The following is a 17440-nucleotide window of genomic DNA, read 5'->3' as shown; positions in this document are numbered from 1 at the left end:
ACAACCAAAACCGCTTAATTGGATTTGTGCTAAACTTGGCATGAAATCATTGCAATTTTTATTAGAATCGCGATTTTAGTGCTGCAAACTCTTTTGTTATATTGCAGTCCAAAAAAAAGGGGAATCGTTCACTTTACAAAAACATGTATGAATAAAACGTGTGATGATTCAGTTTTTGAGATGTAAAATATCCCTCATGCATTGTAATGCAAGCACTCCATAAGTGATAAAATGATACATAAAACAAAATAAGGTGGGAGGAATACTCTTGGAGGAGCCAAAGTATACTCTATGTATATCTGAAAAAATCTATAACAGTATGTCATGGAGACAGCTGCGCTTTTAAGCCGGACATAAAAATCGCATTTGTTACGGTGTCTTAAAGGTGAACAAAATATATACCTTTTTTTTTTTTAACTCGTTCGCTGCGGCGGCTATTCCACCGCAGCGCTAACAGGGTGGGGCGGCCGTGCGGCGGCCGCATGCTGGTGACAGAACCGCTCCGTCACCAGCCGCGGTTGAGCTGTGCTCGTGACGGAGCGGTTCCGTCATGGCCCGCCCCGCTCAATAGAACGCACCGCGCAGGCGCGGCGGCCGGGCCATGACGGAACCGCTCCGTCATCAGCACAGCCCAACCGCAGCTGATGACGGAGCGGTTCCGTCATCAGCATCGAACGGGTTAAGATATTGGTGATATAATTATTTAGTGTCCTTTTTTAGCTGCTAAGTGCTCCAGTTCTGTGTAACACATGGCTCCCAAAGACTTGCTCTGATCATGCACAGTGTGACATATGTATTCCATTGCTGCTGCTATGGTAGCCTACTCCACTTTGGAGATAATACTCTCTAACGGTTGATTTTCCAGGCCAATCTATGGAGCTTCCCTCGATGATGATAATCTATTAGATGTATCTGACTGGTCAAGGAGTCCATAACTTCAGTCTGTATTAAATGGTCGGTTTCACCGTTTGAATCCTTAAAATAATCATTCACTGCATCATTACAGCAATTTGCATTGATCTTCGCTACATCAAGGGTCACATACTGGTAGTCCTTGCGACTTACTGCAGGCAATAGACGTGAAGCGTTTAGTTTCCTACATATTCTCATGCGATAAAAGCAGTGCAACTCGTAGCTCGATACCGATTATCCACATAGTGCTTTCTGCATTATGATTTAGTCCAAAACTCACAGCCCTTTCTTGCTTTACCTAACAGTGTAGCATTAAAAAAAGAAGTACATTTTTAGGTTTCGCTGGGGGGCGGAGCCGTTAGGCTCCTCCTCCAGAGAAATCTGTAGTTTCTAGTATGGGTGACTTGAACACGCCTCTCTGCTTCATTGGCTAGCTCCATAAATGGAGGCTAGCCATTGGAACAGAGAGGCGTCCGTCAATGCCGGACCAGACACGGGGGCGTTCCCGAGATTCTTTGGCTTTTGCCGACGTCACGCGACGCCGGGAACGCCCCCGAGTCTGTTCCGGCATTGCCGTCACCTCCCTTGCTGCTCGGGTCTCCTTATTTGTTCCTAGCTGCCCCTCTCCCGCCTCCCTCGTCCTCTCCCGCCCCCCTCCCGACGTCCGTGACCTTTCCCGCCCCCCTCGTCCTCTCCCGTCCGCCCCCCCCCCCCCCCCCCCCCCCAGAGCGGAGGAGGGAAGCCCGACTTGCCCAGCATACAGGTTTAATGTGGGCGTAGGATCCTGCTTTGAGAATCTGGTCACCCTACCTCCGGTCATCCCATTTTTCTGTAGCTCCTGTCCTGCACAGCAGTCCATCGTTTGTGTCGTGACTCTCCCGGCTCACTTACCCGGAAGCGGAAGCGGAAGCACGGTTGTCAGACGGGTCAATGTCAGCAGCAGCAGCATGGCGGCTGCGATGCTTTTGCGAGTCTTGCGGTGCGCCTTGCCGAGGGCGGGCGGGAGCCTGAGCCTGCAGACCCGGGGGATGAGGGAAGGTACGTGCAGCCTGTGCAGGGCACCTGCTGGGAAAGGGACACTGGCCGCGGCGCTCCTGGCACAGCTTGTTTTTTTTTGCACCTGCTCGCCGTCCCTACACCACCTCGTGCCCAATGCTGAATTTAATTCTCCGAATAACTCCGCGAGGGCTGGGGGCACATAATGCCCAAACTGACCCGAACACACAAGCCGTAGTGTGTGTGGTCCGTCTTGCACTCTGTTGGCTCGGGGTTGAAACACGCGTACTTTCACCCAAACAATTTCAGGGGTTTTAAGTGCAGTCAAATACCACAGTGGCTGCTCCATCCCATTTAGCTTTCCCGATAGTGTTTACATCCCCATGCCCTTGCTTCACCCATCCCTCCTCCCCTTCCTTCCCCAGTCACTGCTTGTTTTGCCCCGTTCATAAGGTTTGTTTCTTTTAAGTAATATGCACGTCGGTTGATGTTTTTTTCGGGCCACATTCAAAATTGCGCCGAAATATAAATCTAATTGTGTTTACGGTAGCTCTTCCCAGTCATTGCCGTTTAATCTGATAACAACACAGCGTCTTGAAAGGCTGCAGAGCATTCTGTGTGTTTCTGTGTGTTTGTGTGTGTGTGCGGTGGTGGTGGTGGGGGGGGGGGAATAAGGAATCAAAGCGTCAGTTTCTCTTCGTCTGCAGCTCCACCCTCACTCAACTCTGCTTCCAGTGATGGCCTGGGCCCTCAGGTGGATGGGTTGGCCCACAGCTCTCCGACTCCACTCGTTAAAAGGCTGGTGCTTGTGGCTTCTAAGGTGACCCCTTCCCTCTAGTCGCCTGTGGGACAGCCCTCAGCTTGGCTCAGCCCATGGCTTGCTCCTGGGCTGCACCGCAGGACGGGCTTCTGTCTCTATAGCATTACATTGTTACAGGTACTTCAGATGTGTCTGCACATGTGTTTGTGTTGTCCGGAGCTGCTTTACAGATGATCACCAGCCCTCTGGTTATGGTAAAGTGGCAACCTGTTCTTGGTCTCTAAACTGTGCGACTCACTGCTATAATTGAAGCTCTAGAGCACGCTAACAGTGCTGGGTGTTAGCTTTGAGCCTGCTGCGAGCGCACCACAAAGTCCCTTCATATTAGGTGGCAAGTTAGTGTTGTTGGCTGCAGGTCTGTTGGTCTTTGCATTTAGATATGCCTAAGTATGTGTTCTTTTTTTTCTCCATATATTTGCATGGCTTCTTTTCAGTGTCCTTCCTCCTGTGTATGTATGTGCTGCATGGCTAAACCTTTAAAAGGTCCCAAAGGCGAGGCCTGTTGGCTATACCAATGCTTGTTTGTGTTCACAAGCGGGCCGATTCTGTGAATCGGCCTTTTTGCGACCGCAAATTTGGTTGATACATGTGGCCCAAGGTGACATAATGACATGGAGGTTCTTATCCTGGTTTTCATATAAAATGGTTAGAAAAGCATGATGGAGATGGTTTGGGAGTTGGGTTTGGCCAAATGCCAGGATCTGCGGTCAACACCCACTGTGCATGGCCTCGCAGTCCAATGCGGAGTGGACTGTTTGGAAACGTAGCTGGCTAGGAGTAGGACCTGGCTGCTGGTTAGACAGTATACCTAAAAAGACAAGACATTCCCCAGTTAAGCTACAAACAAAAATCTTAACTCCCATCCCACATCAAAGTATGAATACGAAAGTGAATGAGAGGGAGTGGTAGTGTCTGTGAGATTTGATAATAGTGACTTTAATGATTGAGCCCGAGATTTAAATCAATTGTCTCGTTTACACGAGTGAGATTTTGGACTTGATGTGTAAAATTGGTGGATGTGTTCTCCATGATCATGCCCATGGCTTTCAGTGCTTTTTCTTGACACTGTTTTGTGTACATGGTGATGTTCCACTTCATTTCTATCTTAGTACAAGCCCACTAACTGCTTTTGAGCATTGAAGAACCTAAGGCATATCATCTATTTTGCAAGTTGTTGAAAGATTAGGAATATCCTCAGTGATGCAATATACCATGTTATTTGGCCTATTATCTATATTGCTATTTTTGAGTTTATAAACCATGCCTGCTGGGGGTGGAAGATAAGGGTGCATCAGTACCTAAATGTGAATCCTTGCTTTGTCGAAATTTATTTTTTTACTTTTTATCAGGATTTGTGGGTACTGTAAGAGGACCTTATTACACGGGGCTGTGTTTACTGTTTTACCTGGGGCCTTAATGATTATTTTTTATTTAGATCCTGTGTGGGTGTGGTAAGAGCAGGTTCCTGTTCTTGCATGGCACTTTTTATTAGGCGGGCAGTCTGCTAGTCTTTATACTTCGGCGCTCCGCTCTGAGCATGCATGGTATCCAGGATTGATATTTATTTGTGCCCACTATGCATCTGAACAGTGTATGCCCTGGCTGCATGCCAAAGGCAAGCCTGTCTGTCTGCCCAGGCCTAGACGGGCTGGGTGTCAGTCACTATGTCAGTGATAGGAGGCCTTTTCGGTAATGCCAATAGCTCTAACTTTTACAAAGGCGAAACCGTTGCATTGTAAATGCTTGTTTGAAGATGTTTTAAAATTCCTAATTGCTGAGTTATTGTGGGTGTGGATGAGGGCAAGTTATCCCCACTCTGTCAAAAACAGTAAGTACTTGTACATGAGCCCACTCTCAATCAATCAATCAATCACGGAATTTGTAGAGCGCGCTACTCACCCCTGGGGTCTCAAGGTGCTGGGGGGGGGGGTGTTGAGGGGGGGTGGTGTCCGCTACTGAGCCAGGTCTTGAGCTGTTTCCTGAAGGAGAGATGGTTCCGGGTCAGTCGTAGGTGGGTGGGGAGGGAGTTCCATGTCTGAAGTTCGCACTATTCTGCGAGGTGAGTTAATGGTGCTACTTTAGTTGAGTGGATGGAGACCCCTTGCCCTGCAGGCGCCTTTCATTGGAGGGCCTCCCAATGCAACAAGGATAACCTAATGTGTCTGTCTATGCGTGGACAGCAATGAAACACCGTCACTTGGGGATGCCTCGTACTGCTCTTGGTAATGCCTCGTACTGCTCTTTTTAGCTCGTCTGTCTGACAAGAAATTCAACCTGATTCCGACAATTGTATAATAATAATAATAATAATAATAACCCACATTTGTAAAGCGCACAATACGTAAGGGTCTCTAGGCGCTGGGGGCCGTCGGGAAGATTAAGCAATCTATTGCCCAGAGTCACATGGTGCTTGGCTAATCTGCCGCCGGTGCGGGGATCGAACCGTGATCCCCAGATTCCGGAGTCTTACAGATTGTTGAGTAAATGCTGTTTCCAAAAGTAGCATCTGAACCATCATTTTTAACTGCAACAATTTCCATTTTTTTCCTAGGCATGTCTGCGTTTGAAATGCAGCCAGTTTCCATCGAGGTCCAAGAAGGAGGCGTGGCACGATTTTCTTGCAAAATAACTGCAAACCCTCCCGCCATCATCACTTGGGAACTGAATCGAACAACTTTGCCTCTGGCCATGGACAGGTGTGTAACAGAAATATCGTTAGCTCCCTCACCCCCTCACCCCCCCCCCCCTTCAGCAGTACCTCGGGAATATTTCTAAGCAGTCACCCAGACAAACTGGAGACAAACTCGTTGTGTTCCCTTGCACTTATTTAGAAGTTGATTATGTCAAACATACAAAGTTAGCAACTTCTTTGTATCCATACTTTTCACAGAAATGTAAAATAATTTGTGAAAATAACACTGGGAAAGCTCTCTAGTGTGTATTAAATGTAATTGGACACAAAACTGAATATTAAAAGTAATTGAACACGATGCAGTGAACAATGTGTCTTGACTCACAATCACTTTTGATAATTAAGTTGCTCCTGAAAGTGAAGGTTTAGTGCTGTTACCATCCCATGACACTTGGACATAAAGGATTAAAGTATTGGTCCATGACTTCTCGCATCACCACCCAGGCCAGTCCACAGATATACTCCCCTCACCCTCAGAACACAACTGAGACAGGGCCTGCAAACTCTCGGAGGGAGATTCTGTAAAAAATTAGCACCTGCTTCTCTAAGGGCATGTTTGTGGTGTTGCTTAATTGTGCGCTTCACACAAGCAAGACTTTGCCGGCCAGCACAACATTCTGTGACTGAATAGGGCGAATAATGTCTCCCCAATTCTTTGCAGAGGGAACACCATGCACCATTGTTTTCCACACTCTCTGTAATTGTGTAATGTTTTTTGGTCATTGTGCATTCATAGCCATTCTGTAAAATGGCATGGAGGGGATGGTCATTGAGGCATCAGTTTGAGATAGTGTGGGCCTGTTCTGCTGGGTGACATGGCTGCCCGATGGTATTAATTGGTGGCTCAACGACTCCAGTGCATGGGGAGGCGGAAGCTCCAGATGACACCTATTTTCGCAAAGGCCAGGTGTTGATGGGAAAGCCTTGGAGGACCTAAGCCTGTGATCTCCTTTTTTGCAATTGTAGGGGTAATGAGTACTGTGTGCTGCTGTTTGCCTACAAAGCAACTTTTCTTAACGTGCCAGGCCAAGTTCACTATAATAGTATTCACAAGAGATGGGTTATGCACAGGATCACCATAGATGATTTCTTGTGTTGAAAGATGATGTTATAGTGTGCCATTTATTTAACGGTCCGAGACACTGAACTTAATTCCTGCAAGGTGCTTTTGTGCAGCCGGTCCCATGGTTAAATCATAGTGAAAGAAGTACTGCAAAGTAACGGCAATATAGTTCATTATTTCGTTTCTTTTTTTTTTTGCACATCACAGGCACTTGCACCATGTTTTCATTAATGGGACCGTGTGAAGTATTTATTGGGCTAAGCTATGGAATAACTTTTGAGCAGTTGTGTTTTTGTGATCATATATCATTTTCACCTTAAATAGTGCTCTCAGCAGTTGTTCATGATCATAAAACCGTGTTATTTATAATTAAAATTACAAGAGGCTTAAACAAAATAAAGTACAGTGAGCTTAAAACTAATTGGGGTACAGCTCTTTCCAAACCCCACACTCCTCCGGGGAATGTCGATAGGGGTGCGAGATTCTGCGAAGCATGAAACCTCAAGCTGACGTAGTCTCTTTCCAAGTGTCTCTGAAAAGCAGGAGCGTTTTGTCAATATTCTTGGTAAAATGTGTTTTTAAAGAAAATTGTACGTTTCAGCAGCATGTGAAATGTGTAATAATGAGAAAATAAAGCCATGAACAGTTTTTGTAGTACACCTCCATATCAACCAAAGGACAATTTAAGGACAATGCGACTTTTTGACAAGTAAAAAAAATGGCCTCAGAGTCACAGGAGGCTTTGTAGGCTTTCATCTGTGGTAACATTGTAGGTTCATAGCAGGTTGCACCACCGCAGCATGTTATGCACCAGAACGTAGGAAAGAATTTGTTCTGAGATGATTTTGTTTTTCTCCTTTTTTCTGAGCTTGGACCTCTGTTACTGGAAAATGCAGACTTTTTTGTAACGGTGTTACTGTTAGCATTGACAAATCTGCTGCATTTTCGATTAGGTGTCGGCGAAATATGTGTCCTCTGGTAAAACATTGACATGGGTTTCTTCCTGACAGGATAACGGTCTTATCAAGAGGAGTTCTTCAGATCCATGGTGTTGATCGTAGAGATGCTGGGAATTACCGCTGTGTTGCTACCACTATTGCAAATAGAAGAAAAAGTGTTGAGGCAGCGCTCACCGTCCTTCCAGGTAATGAGGATGCATTGAACACTTTGCATGAGGGAGTTATTTGGGACAGGGCTACCCAGCTCTGGGTGCTGCGAACCCAATTTTAAGGTGAGTGATAAGTGGCAATAGTCCTGCTCTCTGTAGTGCTTGCAGACGTACCACCAGTACGCTTTCTTGACAGTCACATGAAGTACCTTTATTTTCCTCATTGCGGCTGCAAATTGAGGCATGGGGGGGCTTAGCATTGGCATAAATGTAGCAGTTCTTGTTGCAATCTGCTTCTGTCATTTAATAAATGCCCCTGGCGTTGCAGTGATGGAGGAGTAGGAAGTTTGTGTCACACCTGCTTATACTCGCTTCAAATTCGGGTTCCTATGTTACAAGAATATTGACAGCCAGGCCTGGCTTCTTACAAGTCTTTGTTTCCTTTTTTTAACAGTTTCTGATCCTGAGGCTTTCCAGAAGCCGGTCATTCTTGCTGGACCACAGAATATAACAGCCACTCTGCATCAAACGGTCATCCTTGAGTGCGTGGCCACAGGAAATCCCAGACCTATTGTATCATGGAGCCGGTTAGGTATGTCTATGTAGCTCTAGTCTCTGCTTCAAGGAGGTGACAGACAGGCAGCATGCAGTCTTCGATTTTGGTACAGAGCTCGATTTTGGTACAGTGCTCCTCGGTGCACGTAGGGTGGTTATTGATATGGACACCTAAATATAGATTGGTTGAGGATGGTTATTTAAGTCTTATGGCACATATTTGCTCCAGTAAAACATACTAAGTAATGCATTTTCTCGAAAGTGCATTGCACACTGCAGATGAAGCTATTTGATGTGCTGTGTTTATTAACTTTAGAAGCACAGGATTCTCTATTTTCATCTCCCTAATCTGTGTTAAGATTAATGAAGATAAATTAAAATAAATAGACCTTAAACTGCTGGCCCTTAAAAAGGACTGTAGCGAGAGATCATGTGAATTCGATTAGTTAAATAGAAAGTTAGGTGGATGTCAACTAATTATTGAGAACTTTTCTTTAGATTCGCCTGAGATCTATTGAAACTAGGTGTTTAGCCTGGTAAAAGTGACATGAGAGGACACAGATTATGATGAGAAGCCTGGGGAGAACCATTGTCCTTTAGTGATTCAATGCGTCTCTTGGATACATGAAGATGGCAAGACTTTTATACAGGTCACACCTCTTTAGGTAGATGGCAACTAATTATCGAGATCCTTTCTCTTGATTCACAGGGGACGCTAATCAAATTAGGGTTTTTAGGCAGGTAACAGTGACATGAGGGAACATAGGTCATTGGCTGAATCAAAGCTTTGTTGTCGGAACGGGCACGAGATGAGTGGGAAAGGTGTGTTGTGGAACAGGAGACAATCCGGTCTTTCACTGGTCTGCTGCCTACATTCATTGACATCCAGGGGGATGGTTGGCTGCTGTCATGCTAATCAATTACTTTGTTTTGTGAGGGTATTAGTAGAGTAAGCAAGCACCATTAAGCTTCATGGCTCTAGCAGCTGAGCAAAACTGATGGTAAACGGAAATTGAGCTGCAAACAGTTTTTAGTTTATTTCTAAATGTAAGAAAAAAGGGCTCTCCATTGAGGAGGAAAACTATTTAAGGCAGTGGAGGACAGCACAGAGAAAGAATCCCCACTGTCCTCCAGCTGTAGTGCTTGTACGAAGAACGTATTAGAGACTCTGATGAGAAGAGCAGGAGTGCAGTCAAGAATACGGGGCAGGAGATGAGTTTGGAAGAAAAACAGGGGCAGTTCCATGAATTGTGCAATCTTGTATGAACAGCAAATAGAGATAGCAGATATTTGAAACCATTATCAGGTTTTTAACCGCTTCCGCGTTTTCCCGCTGTGCGCTGGATTTTCAAAAATTGCGGGTTACGTGACAAAGCCAGCTCGTCATGCGCGTAGCGCAGGTAACGCCCATGACGAGCTGGCTTTGTCATCCGCGCGGAAGTGGTTAAAAATATTTTGCACTGTTCTGAGAGTCAAGATTTGAAAGACTTGATTGAGAACTTGCGGAACTAAAATAAATACCATTGACTTACTAAGCCGAAATGGCTCCCAAGCAGTAAAAGCCAAGTTCTTAACAAGTAATAATAGGAAGAATTTTCAGCAAGATCTGTAGAGGTAAAAAAAATGAATGATCTAACTGGGGACTTTGTGGGGAGAGTGCTTCTCTCTGGACTGATTATGTTTGGTCTGTTGCAATTTGCTGTACCACAATACGTTTCTTGAGGTGACCAGTCGGGTGGTGATGTTGCTGTGAAGGCAGGCAGCAGTTTGCTTCACAGATGTGTAAAGTGGTCTGAGGTGGTACATGCTAGGTTTTGAATGTATTGAAATGGGTAGGGAACACTGTTAACTATTGTTCCAAAAGAGACAGAGACCTAGAAGAAAAAGACATTTTGTATTCTTTGTGAGATTTCATTACATTACCAATTGCGTATTGCTTGTGCAGAGATAAAGGTATCTGTATAGGCGGTTTTGATAATAGTATAAAAGGCTTTTAAGGTTTTATTGCTGGATAAAAAGTCTTTTGTGGAACTATCTGTTTAGAGGTTCCATCTTGTTCATCCCAAATTGACTGTAATTTAATATTTTAACTTGCCTGATGGGTGTTTCTAACTCGGATCTTCTCTCGAACAGATCACAAGCCAATTGATGTCTTCAACACTCGAGTGCTGGGAAATGGAAACCTCATTATATCAGACGTAAAGCTGCAACACGCTGGCGTGTATGTATGTCGTGCCTCCACGCCAGGCACGCGCAACTTTACAGTTGCTATGGCAACCATCACTGTTTTAGGTAAAGCTATTGCGCTGGGATGCCCCAGGGTAGCCATGCTCATTACAAATGCGTATTCATTCATTCATTCATTCATTAATGCATTGGGATAATAAAAACTTCATTAGAGTTCAAATATCGTTTTTTTTTTCACCGTGGTCCTTTTTGGGGTGGGTTTGCCAAAATGGCGATTATGTGTTACATTTCACAACCAATTAATATCCTTTCCTTTCTGAATGAATACAGTTTTTCTTTTCGAATGAATACAAGTACATAGTGTTATCTGTATTGGTCCTTTACATTTCTGCATACGTTAATGCAATGCTGGAGTGATTCAATAACTGGGAAATCCTTTCAGCTTAAATTACATGCAGAGGGTAGAAAGGACAACGTGTGTGTGTAAAATAAATTCACTTTGCACAATCTACTGACTTGATAAATTTGATGTTCCTATTGCATTTTGTGTCTTTAGCTCCCCCTTCCTTCATCGAGTGGCCAGAAAGTTTGACACGGCCCAGAGCAGGCACTGCTCGATTTGTGTGCCAAGCGGAGGGACTTCCAAGTCCCAAGATATCATGGCTGAAGAATGGGAGGAGAATACACTCCAATGGAAGAATAAAAATGTACAACAGGTAAATACTCTCGTGCCACAGAGTTTATCGGAAGGATTATCAGTTTTCGCATTGAAGCGAGTGAGACTTCTCTTTGTGTCTGGGTTTGGTGGAACCATTGGCTGGGCAGAGCTGTGAGTGATAAACGAAAGGAGTATTTTAGGAGATGATGAAACCTATGGCAAAAAATGTTTGAGGTGAGAGGTGGTAACAGTCTGGGGTAACTAAGGAAAAGCAGGAAAGTAAAAGGACTTGCCTGTTTACCCAGTAGGAATAGGACCCGGACCTCCCAGGTTGTTCCCGGCCCCACTTCCGTCAACACCACAATCAATGACTTACTATCAAGCATTGTGGGTGAAAGAGGCCATGTTTATTAAAACCATCACAATTAAACATGACAATACATTTTTGTAGCATGATCTAAAGATTCAAACATGAGTCTACATTAAAAGCACACGTTTCAAAAATCATATTTACGTGGATGCGGATCTTCTCCGCATAAGAATAGCAGCAAAATGACAGAATCATTGTTATATACAGAAGACAAGTACATGAGCTGCTCGCATGTTTATCTATCTATCCAGCACGAAGGGGCCTTCCGGCCCGCCCCCGCCCCAAAGGAGAACCACGCAGGTGTAACCCAGCTGCATTCTTGAGAGGTGAGCCCCTGCCATCTACTTCTTTTCTGCAACCCTAGGGGCCACCCCTCCAACAACAGGCTGCCAGGGGGCTCATACGGTATAACCAGGGGCAGCAGCCCTATGCTCTAGCTTGCATAACCTAGCGCTTTTGCCTCCAGCTGGTGTACCTATTCTCTCTGGGGTAAGCTTATCACCCCCGCCCCCTCAGTGCTGGCCAAGGGAGTATGCAGGATGACTCCCACTTGACGATGTAAGGCAATCTATGTGGTCTCCTTACTGCAACTCTAACTCAACTTGTTAAACACTCCCAAAATCTTCTTCAAAGGGATGGATGGGTTGGAGATTCCGCGTAAGTACTGCGCACCCGCGCTGGCGTTGGTGGTAAATGGTAAAGAGGAAGAGGGCCTGCTGCCCTAATAGGCCACCCAACCATTCCTCCACCACTCCCCCTCCCCCCCCCCCCAATCAACATCCGGAGCCGGCGGAAGTGACGCCACTCGTCCCCCAGAAGTGATCGGGCAATCCTACTGCAGCTGATCAAGTTGCAGTTAGCCACGGGGCGTGACAAGGACCCTGGGGGCCGGGTCCTAATGGGGCGCCTCAGTATGGTATGCGCTTTTCCAAAGTGTATCGTGATAAGACATATTGTAAGTCCTGGCCCGTTCGTATTTTCAGTTTTGATTTTACTATATTCTTTTTACAATACAAAGTGAGTCTTCTCTTGGTTCTTGTTCGACCTGCATCTCCAAAACCAGTGTTAAGATTCTGTGTTTATTGGGGGCGGTATGTTTTATGGATGATTTCGAAACTAATAAATATCTATGTGCTCTGAACTACAGTTTTGAAAAGCCCTATATTGAGACTTTTTTCTCAGTTTTAATGGCTCTTTACGTTGAGGTGGTCAATCAGCCTCGCTGGCTCAAGATTTTCCGTTTTCTTTTGCCATGCATTAAAAATTACTGAGCCAACTCAAAACGTGAGGGCTGGCATTCTATACAAGGCTTACATTTCCTCATAGACTTGCAGGGTGATGCATGGCAGCGTTCCTAGTTCTGGTTTAATATTCATAATTATTACACATGCCAAAACATTATGGCATAAGTCATACCTGCAGATGTGTGGAGAATAATATGTTAATATAATCCAAAATATTGCATCAAAGAATTGTGGTGACATAAGCCACAAGACGAAAGCCCTAGTGGTTTGTAAACGTCTCCAAAACCCTGAGATGGCAATATGGGACCATAGTCCACGTGTTACTCCTTCTATATTTTTTATATTAATTGTTTATTTTGTTGTAGTTAGTTTGGAAGAGCAGTTTTCTTCAAAGTGCAGTTAACGTTCATCAAACAATGTATGAATGAATGAATGAGTTGTGTCTTGTACCGCGCAACTTAGCCCAAGGGCATCAAGGCGCCTAGAGATTGTGCAGCTTGTAAGTGTTGGAGAGCCAGACTACAGATAAGCCTCTACAAAGAGGTACGTTTTCAAAGCTTTACGAAAGAGAGTGCTGGATGATTGTCCTGCTAGTTCGGGAGGGAGAGAATTCCACAGCCTGGGAGCCAGGGAGGCAAAGGCTCTCCCTCCCCACCTAACTTTGTGGAACCGAGGGACTGACAGAAGATTTTTGTTAGAAGAGCGGAGGGCTCTACAGGGAGAGTAAGGGTGATGGAGGGCCCTGATACCCTCCGAACCGGAGCCGTATAGAGCCCCATGGGCAAGACAGAGAATCTTGAAGGAGATCCTGGACTGTATTGGGAGCCAGTGGAGGTCCTTCCTGGCGGTGGAGGCTGAGGAGAGTCTAGGGAGGTTAAGGACCAACCTAGCCGCCGCATTTTGCACTACCTGTAAGCGCTGAATCAGGTTTTTGTTGATACCTGAGTAAAGCGCATTACAGTAGTCAAGCCTTGAAGAGACCAGGGCCACAGTAACCTGCTTCCGCACTTCGGAGAGAGGAAGTGGGCAATCTTTCTCAGGATCCTGATGATTCCACAGCATGTAGAGACCGTCCTGCTGACCTGACGGTCGAAGGCGAGGTTGGAATCAATCAGTACCCCCACCTGGCAGAATAGGATGGAATAGGACTCGCCCCTAGGGACGGGGGCCACCAATCACTCGACCAGATGTCGTGATTAGCACCAAAGATCAGGACCTCTGCCTTCTCCCCGTTCAACTTCAGGAAGTTCTGAATCATCCAAAAGGAGACTGCTTCCATACACCTCCTGAAGTTAGAGGCGGAGAGACTGACCAATTGAGTGAGGGATACCATGATTTGGGTGTCGTCAGCATATGACAACACCTCTAGGCCAAAAGATCATACTAACCTGGCAAGTGGGGCCACGTAGATGTTAAAAAGTGTGGGGCTCAGGGAAGAGCCCTGAAGAACCCCACACTGCACAGGTTTAGAGGGAGAGAGGAAGTCGCCCAGCTTTACCCTCTGTTCTCTTTGACTAAGGAAAGAGGACAGGAGGTTTAAGGCAGAGCCACCAACTCCGATCTCCCGAAGGCGGGCGATCAGAACGGAGGGGGACAAGGTGTCAAAAGCCGCCGTGAGGTCGAGCAGGACCAGCACGGAGGTCTGGCCCATGTCGACCTTCACTCGGATGTTGTTGATAACCACCGTAAGGGCGGACTCCGTGCTGTGGGCTCTCCGAAAGCCATGCTGAGAGGAGTCTAGCAGGCTGGCGTCATCCAAAAAGGCGCTTAGATGATGATTAAGGTGGGCCTCGAGAATTTTAGCAGGGGCGGGAAGCAGAAAGATTAGACGAAGGTTCTTTAACACCCCAGGGTCGAGTGTGGCCTTTTTCAGTAGGGGTTTGACAACCAACATTTTCCACGAAAGTGGGTAGTTTCCTTCCACAATCACTAAGTTCAGTACCTCTAGGAGGGGAGGAATGACCACTGATTAGGACCAGTGGATGTATATGGTTTTGTGGTTGCAGAGTTAACCACAAATACCCAGGAATCACAGCCTTTCTGTCCCTCAACAATGGGAAAACCTAGCATTTTTTTCTCAATGCATTTACTATGTTTGTGTGTGTTCTTTTGTCATTAATGCTTACAATTCCAGGCAGTATTAGAAACGACTGCCCTCTGTTACCATGAAATATCTTTGGTTTGTCCATCTGCTGTGGCCAAATATTTGTCCTCCTTAACATGCCTATGGTGATTTATTGTTGAAGAAAAGAAATCGAACTTAGCTATCTTCTTTTGTTTTTGATTTTTAGCAAGTTGGTGATTAACCAAATTATTCCAGAAGATGATGCAGTGTATCAGTGCATGGCTGAGAACAGCCAAGGATCAGTCCTGGCCCGGGCCCGATTGATTGTGGTGATGTCTGAAGACCGGCCCAGCGCGCCCCGCAACATTCGTGCAGAGACCATGTCAAGTTCTGCCATCCTCCTGGCCTGGGAGCGTCCCCTCTACAACTCTGACAAAGTCATTGCATACTCTGTACACTACATGAAAGCTGAAGGTGAGGGATACGGACAAAATGTATCTTAATCCGCTTTATGCCCCATTCCCTAAACATATAAAAATAAGGAAGATTCATACTCTGACTTCCTTTTATCCCCCTTGCTGGCTGTTGACAATTTATTTGACAATACTCGCAAACAGTGGCACCACTCACTATTGTGCTTTCAAACACTGCAAAAATCATAGTTTTGCTAATACTTAGCAATTTACTTTTTGCCATATTTAATTTATGTGAACGTGTTCGAAAAATAGGCACTAGGGTATATGATGCTAAAGTTCACCGCAGTTCAGAATGGGAAAATCTGCTCAGTAACACATGATGCTATAGACAATGGACCAAAAAAGCTTCAATTTCTGTAGCCATGATGGTGGAATGCTCTGCCTGATAATATCAGACAGGAGGAATCCAGGACATTAAAGTAGTCCTCTTCAACCAATAGAAGGGTGCCTGTGTAAATGGAACTAAAGACCACTCTCTTCTCTGAGCTTTGTGCAGCTTGCCCGCTAGTGAACGGCCAAACTGATTTTGTAATTTGGAACTTAGAAGTTGGTTTCTTGGAAGTTTCTGTCTAAAATTCGTTTTCAAATGTTAATTCAAGTAATAAGTCTCTGGAATCCTTGCAAAATGCAAACATCTCATTTGATGGCAGATGCACTAATGCCACACCTGCAATTTGTGATACTGTAGGATGTGGAATTATGCAGATACACAATTACTGCCCCATTCAAAGTCTCGTACCTTATAAGTGGGTAATGTGGTAAGTGTACATGTTTGCTCCATTACAACGTGCGCAGAATCCGAATTTGCAGTGTTAACTTGCACACTTTGCTCCAGCCTTTTTTTGCTCGTGTGTGCAATTAACTTACAAACTCCCGTATGCACCCAAATCGGGATTTGTGCAGGACATTGCTTTTCCAGTATGCAGAAAGTATTTCCCCGGGTAATTTTATTTATCCTACTCTTCTCCTATTGTTGAATTTTTTTAAAAATATTTTCCTAAAATCTGCAGGAAAGGTTTGTGTTCTTAAAAAAGACAGTTGTCTCTTACCGTCAGATCCAACTCTGAGGTCAACTGTTATTTGATGATGTATAAACCAAGCCACCTCCTTCATTCTCCCATAAGATCTAACTTGCTGTTTGTTTCTTTTTTTTCTTCGGTCACTTACTGACAACTTTGTTGCCCCTCTCCTTACCATTTTTGGGAGGGGAAGGCCATACTGATCCTGTATTCCGAATTGCTTCACATTGTAAACAACTCATTGTGCAAGATTCAATTCCCTTCCATGAACGATTAAGAAATTGAGTGGGACAATTTCGGCTTTAACCTAAAAAACACGGGCTATAATTGATCACATCTCAGCCCCCCCTTTTCGCGACCATTCTGTGCAAACCTCATTTGTAGGTAATTGGACCGCCAACCTGCCTTCTTTCCACTTGCTCTTATGCCCATAATATGGCAAAGTGGCTCCACTGCAATATCGCTTTCCCAAGCAAACTGATTCTCCTTTAGTGTAACGTATACATAAGATCACTGTCTGGGGACCGATTTTCTTTGTAGTTTTTCAGATTTTTAAAACTCTTTTTGCAATGACTGAGTCTGCCCGAATCCTGCTGGCCTTTCGGAGGCGCAGCTAACAAAAAATATTTCATTTTCAAGCGTGTTCACTTTATTTTTTTATGAATCCCAATATTTCACTCCAGCAAAAATCTTTTCTGGGCATCCTACCTGAAAGTGCAATAGAGTAGGATTTTTGTAGGGTGACCCATTAGGAATCTATTCTTATTTCATCCTAAAACGGCACCTCATACTCTTTAAATTCGTTATTAGAGCTGTTTCAAAGCGCGAGATGCAGCAGAATAAACTGTCTTGTGTTCATTTGTGTTCCATTTTAATGGTCGTTTTTTAAACTGATGAAACAAAAGGGTATTGCATAGAAGCGCCTAAGCCCGCTACCCTTAGCAAAACGTTCCCATTACCCATTCAAATAGACATGGTGGTGTTTTTTTATAAGGTCTCAAAACGTTCACAACTGTAGAACAACGGAAATATCTAAAAACACTAATTACGCTCCATTTCAAAAAGTTGTAGTTTTTTCAGTTTGTTCCAGGAGGTGATTTAAAACAAAAGGCCATGTTTCTTAATTCTAGAGCCTGCCGCGCAGATTTGAGAATTCGCTGGGAGTCCTTGGCAAATCCCAGACCCACCGCGCCCTGGTCTTGCCCGCCATGCACACACACAAACAAACAAAACAAAAAGATTCAGTGTTTCATAAAGTTAGTTAAAGAAACCAAC

General features: G+C 44.9%; 1 protein-coding gene across 1 annotated transcript in view; it reads left to right on the top strand.

The window, feature by feature from the left end:
• The window catches only part of PRTG (protogenin), a 179280-nt gene that overhangs the window by 75071 nt on the left and 86769 nt on the right, over positions 1 to 17440 (top strand). The window contains exons 3-8 of the mRNA XM_086959017.1: positions 5280 to 5424; positions 7494 to 7627; positions 8046 to 8183; positions 10280 to 10438; positions 10890 to 11049; positions 14897 to 15144. Coding sequence (XP_086815143.1) covers positions 5280 to 5424; positions 7494 to 7627; positions 8046 to 8183; positions 10280 to 10438; positions 10890 to 11049; positions 14897 to 15144 — 984 coding nt within the window. The remainder of the gene's footprint in view (positions 1 to 5279; positions 5425 to 7493; positions 7628 to 8045; positions 8184 to 10279; positions 10439 to 10889; positions 11050 to 14896; positions 15145 to 17440) is intronic.

This window comes from Lissotriton vulgaris, chromosome 2_1 (genome assembly GCF_964263255.1).
Source record: "Lissotriton vulgaris chromosome 2_1, aLisVul1.2, whole genome shotgun sequence".
Classification (NCBI taxonomy): domain Eukaryota; kingdom Metazoa; phylum Chordata; class Amphibia; order Caudata; family Salamandridae; genus Lissotriton; species Lissotriton vulgaris.
Note: the sequence above shows the minus strand (reverse complement) of the source record. Positions and strands in the feature narration are given on the sequence as shown.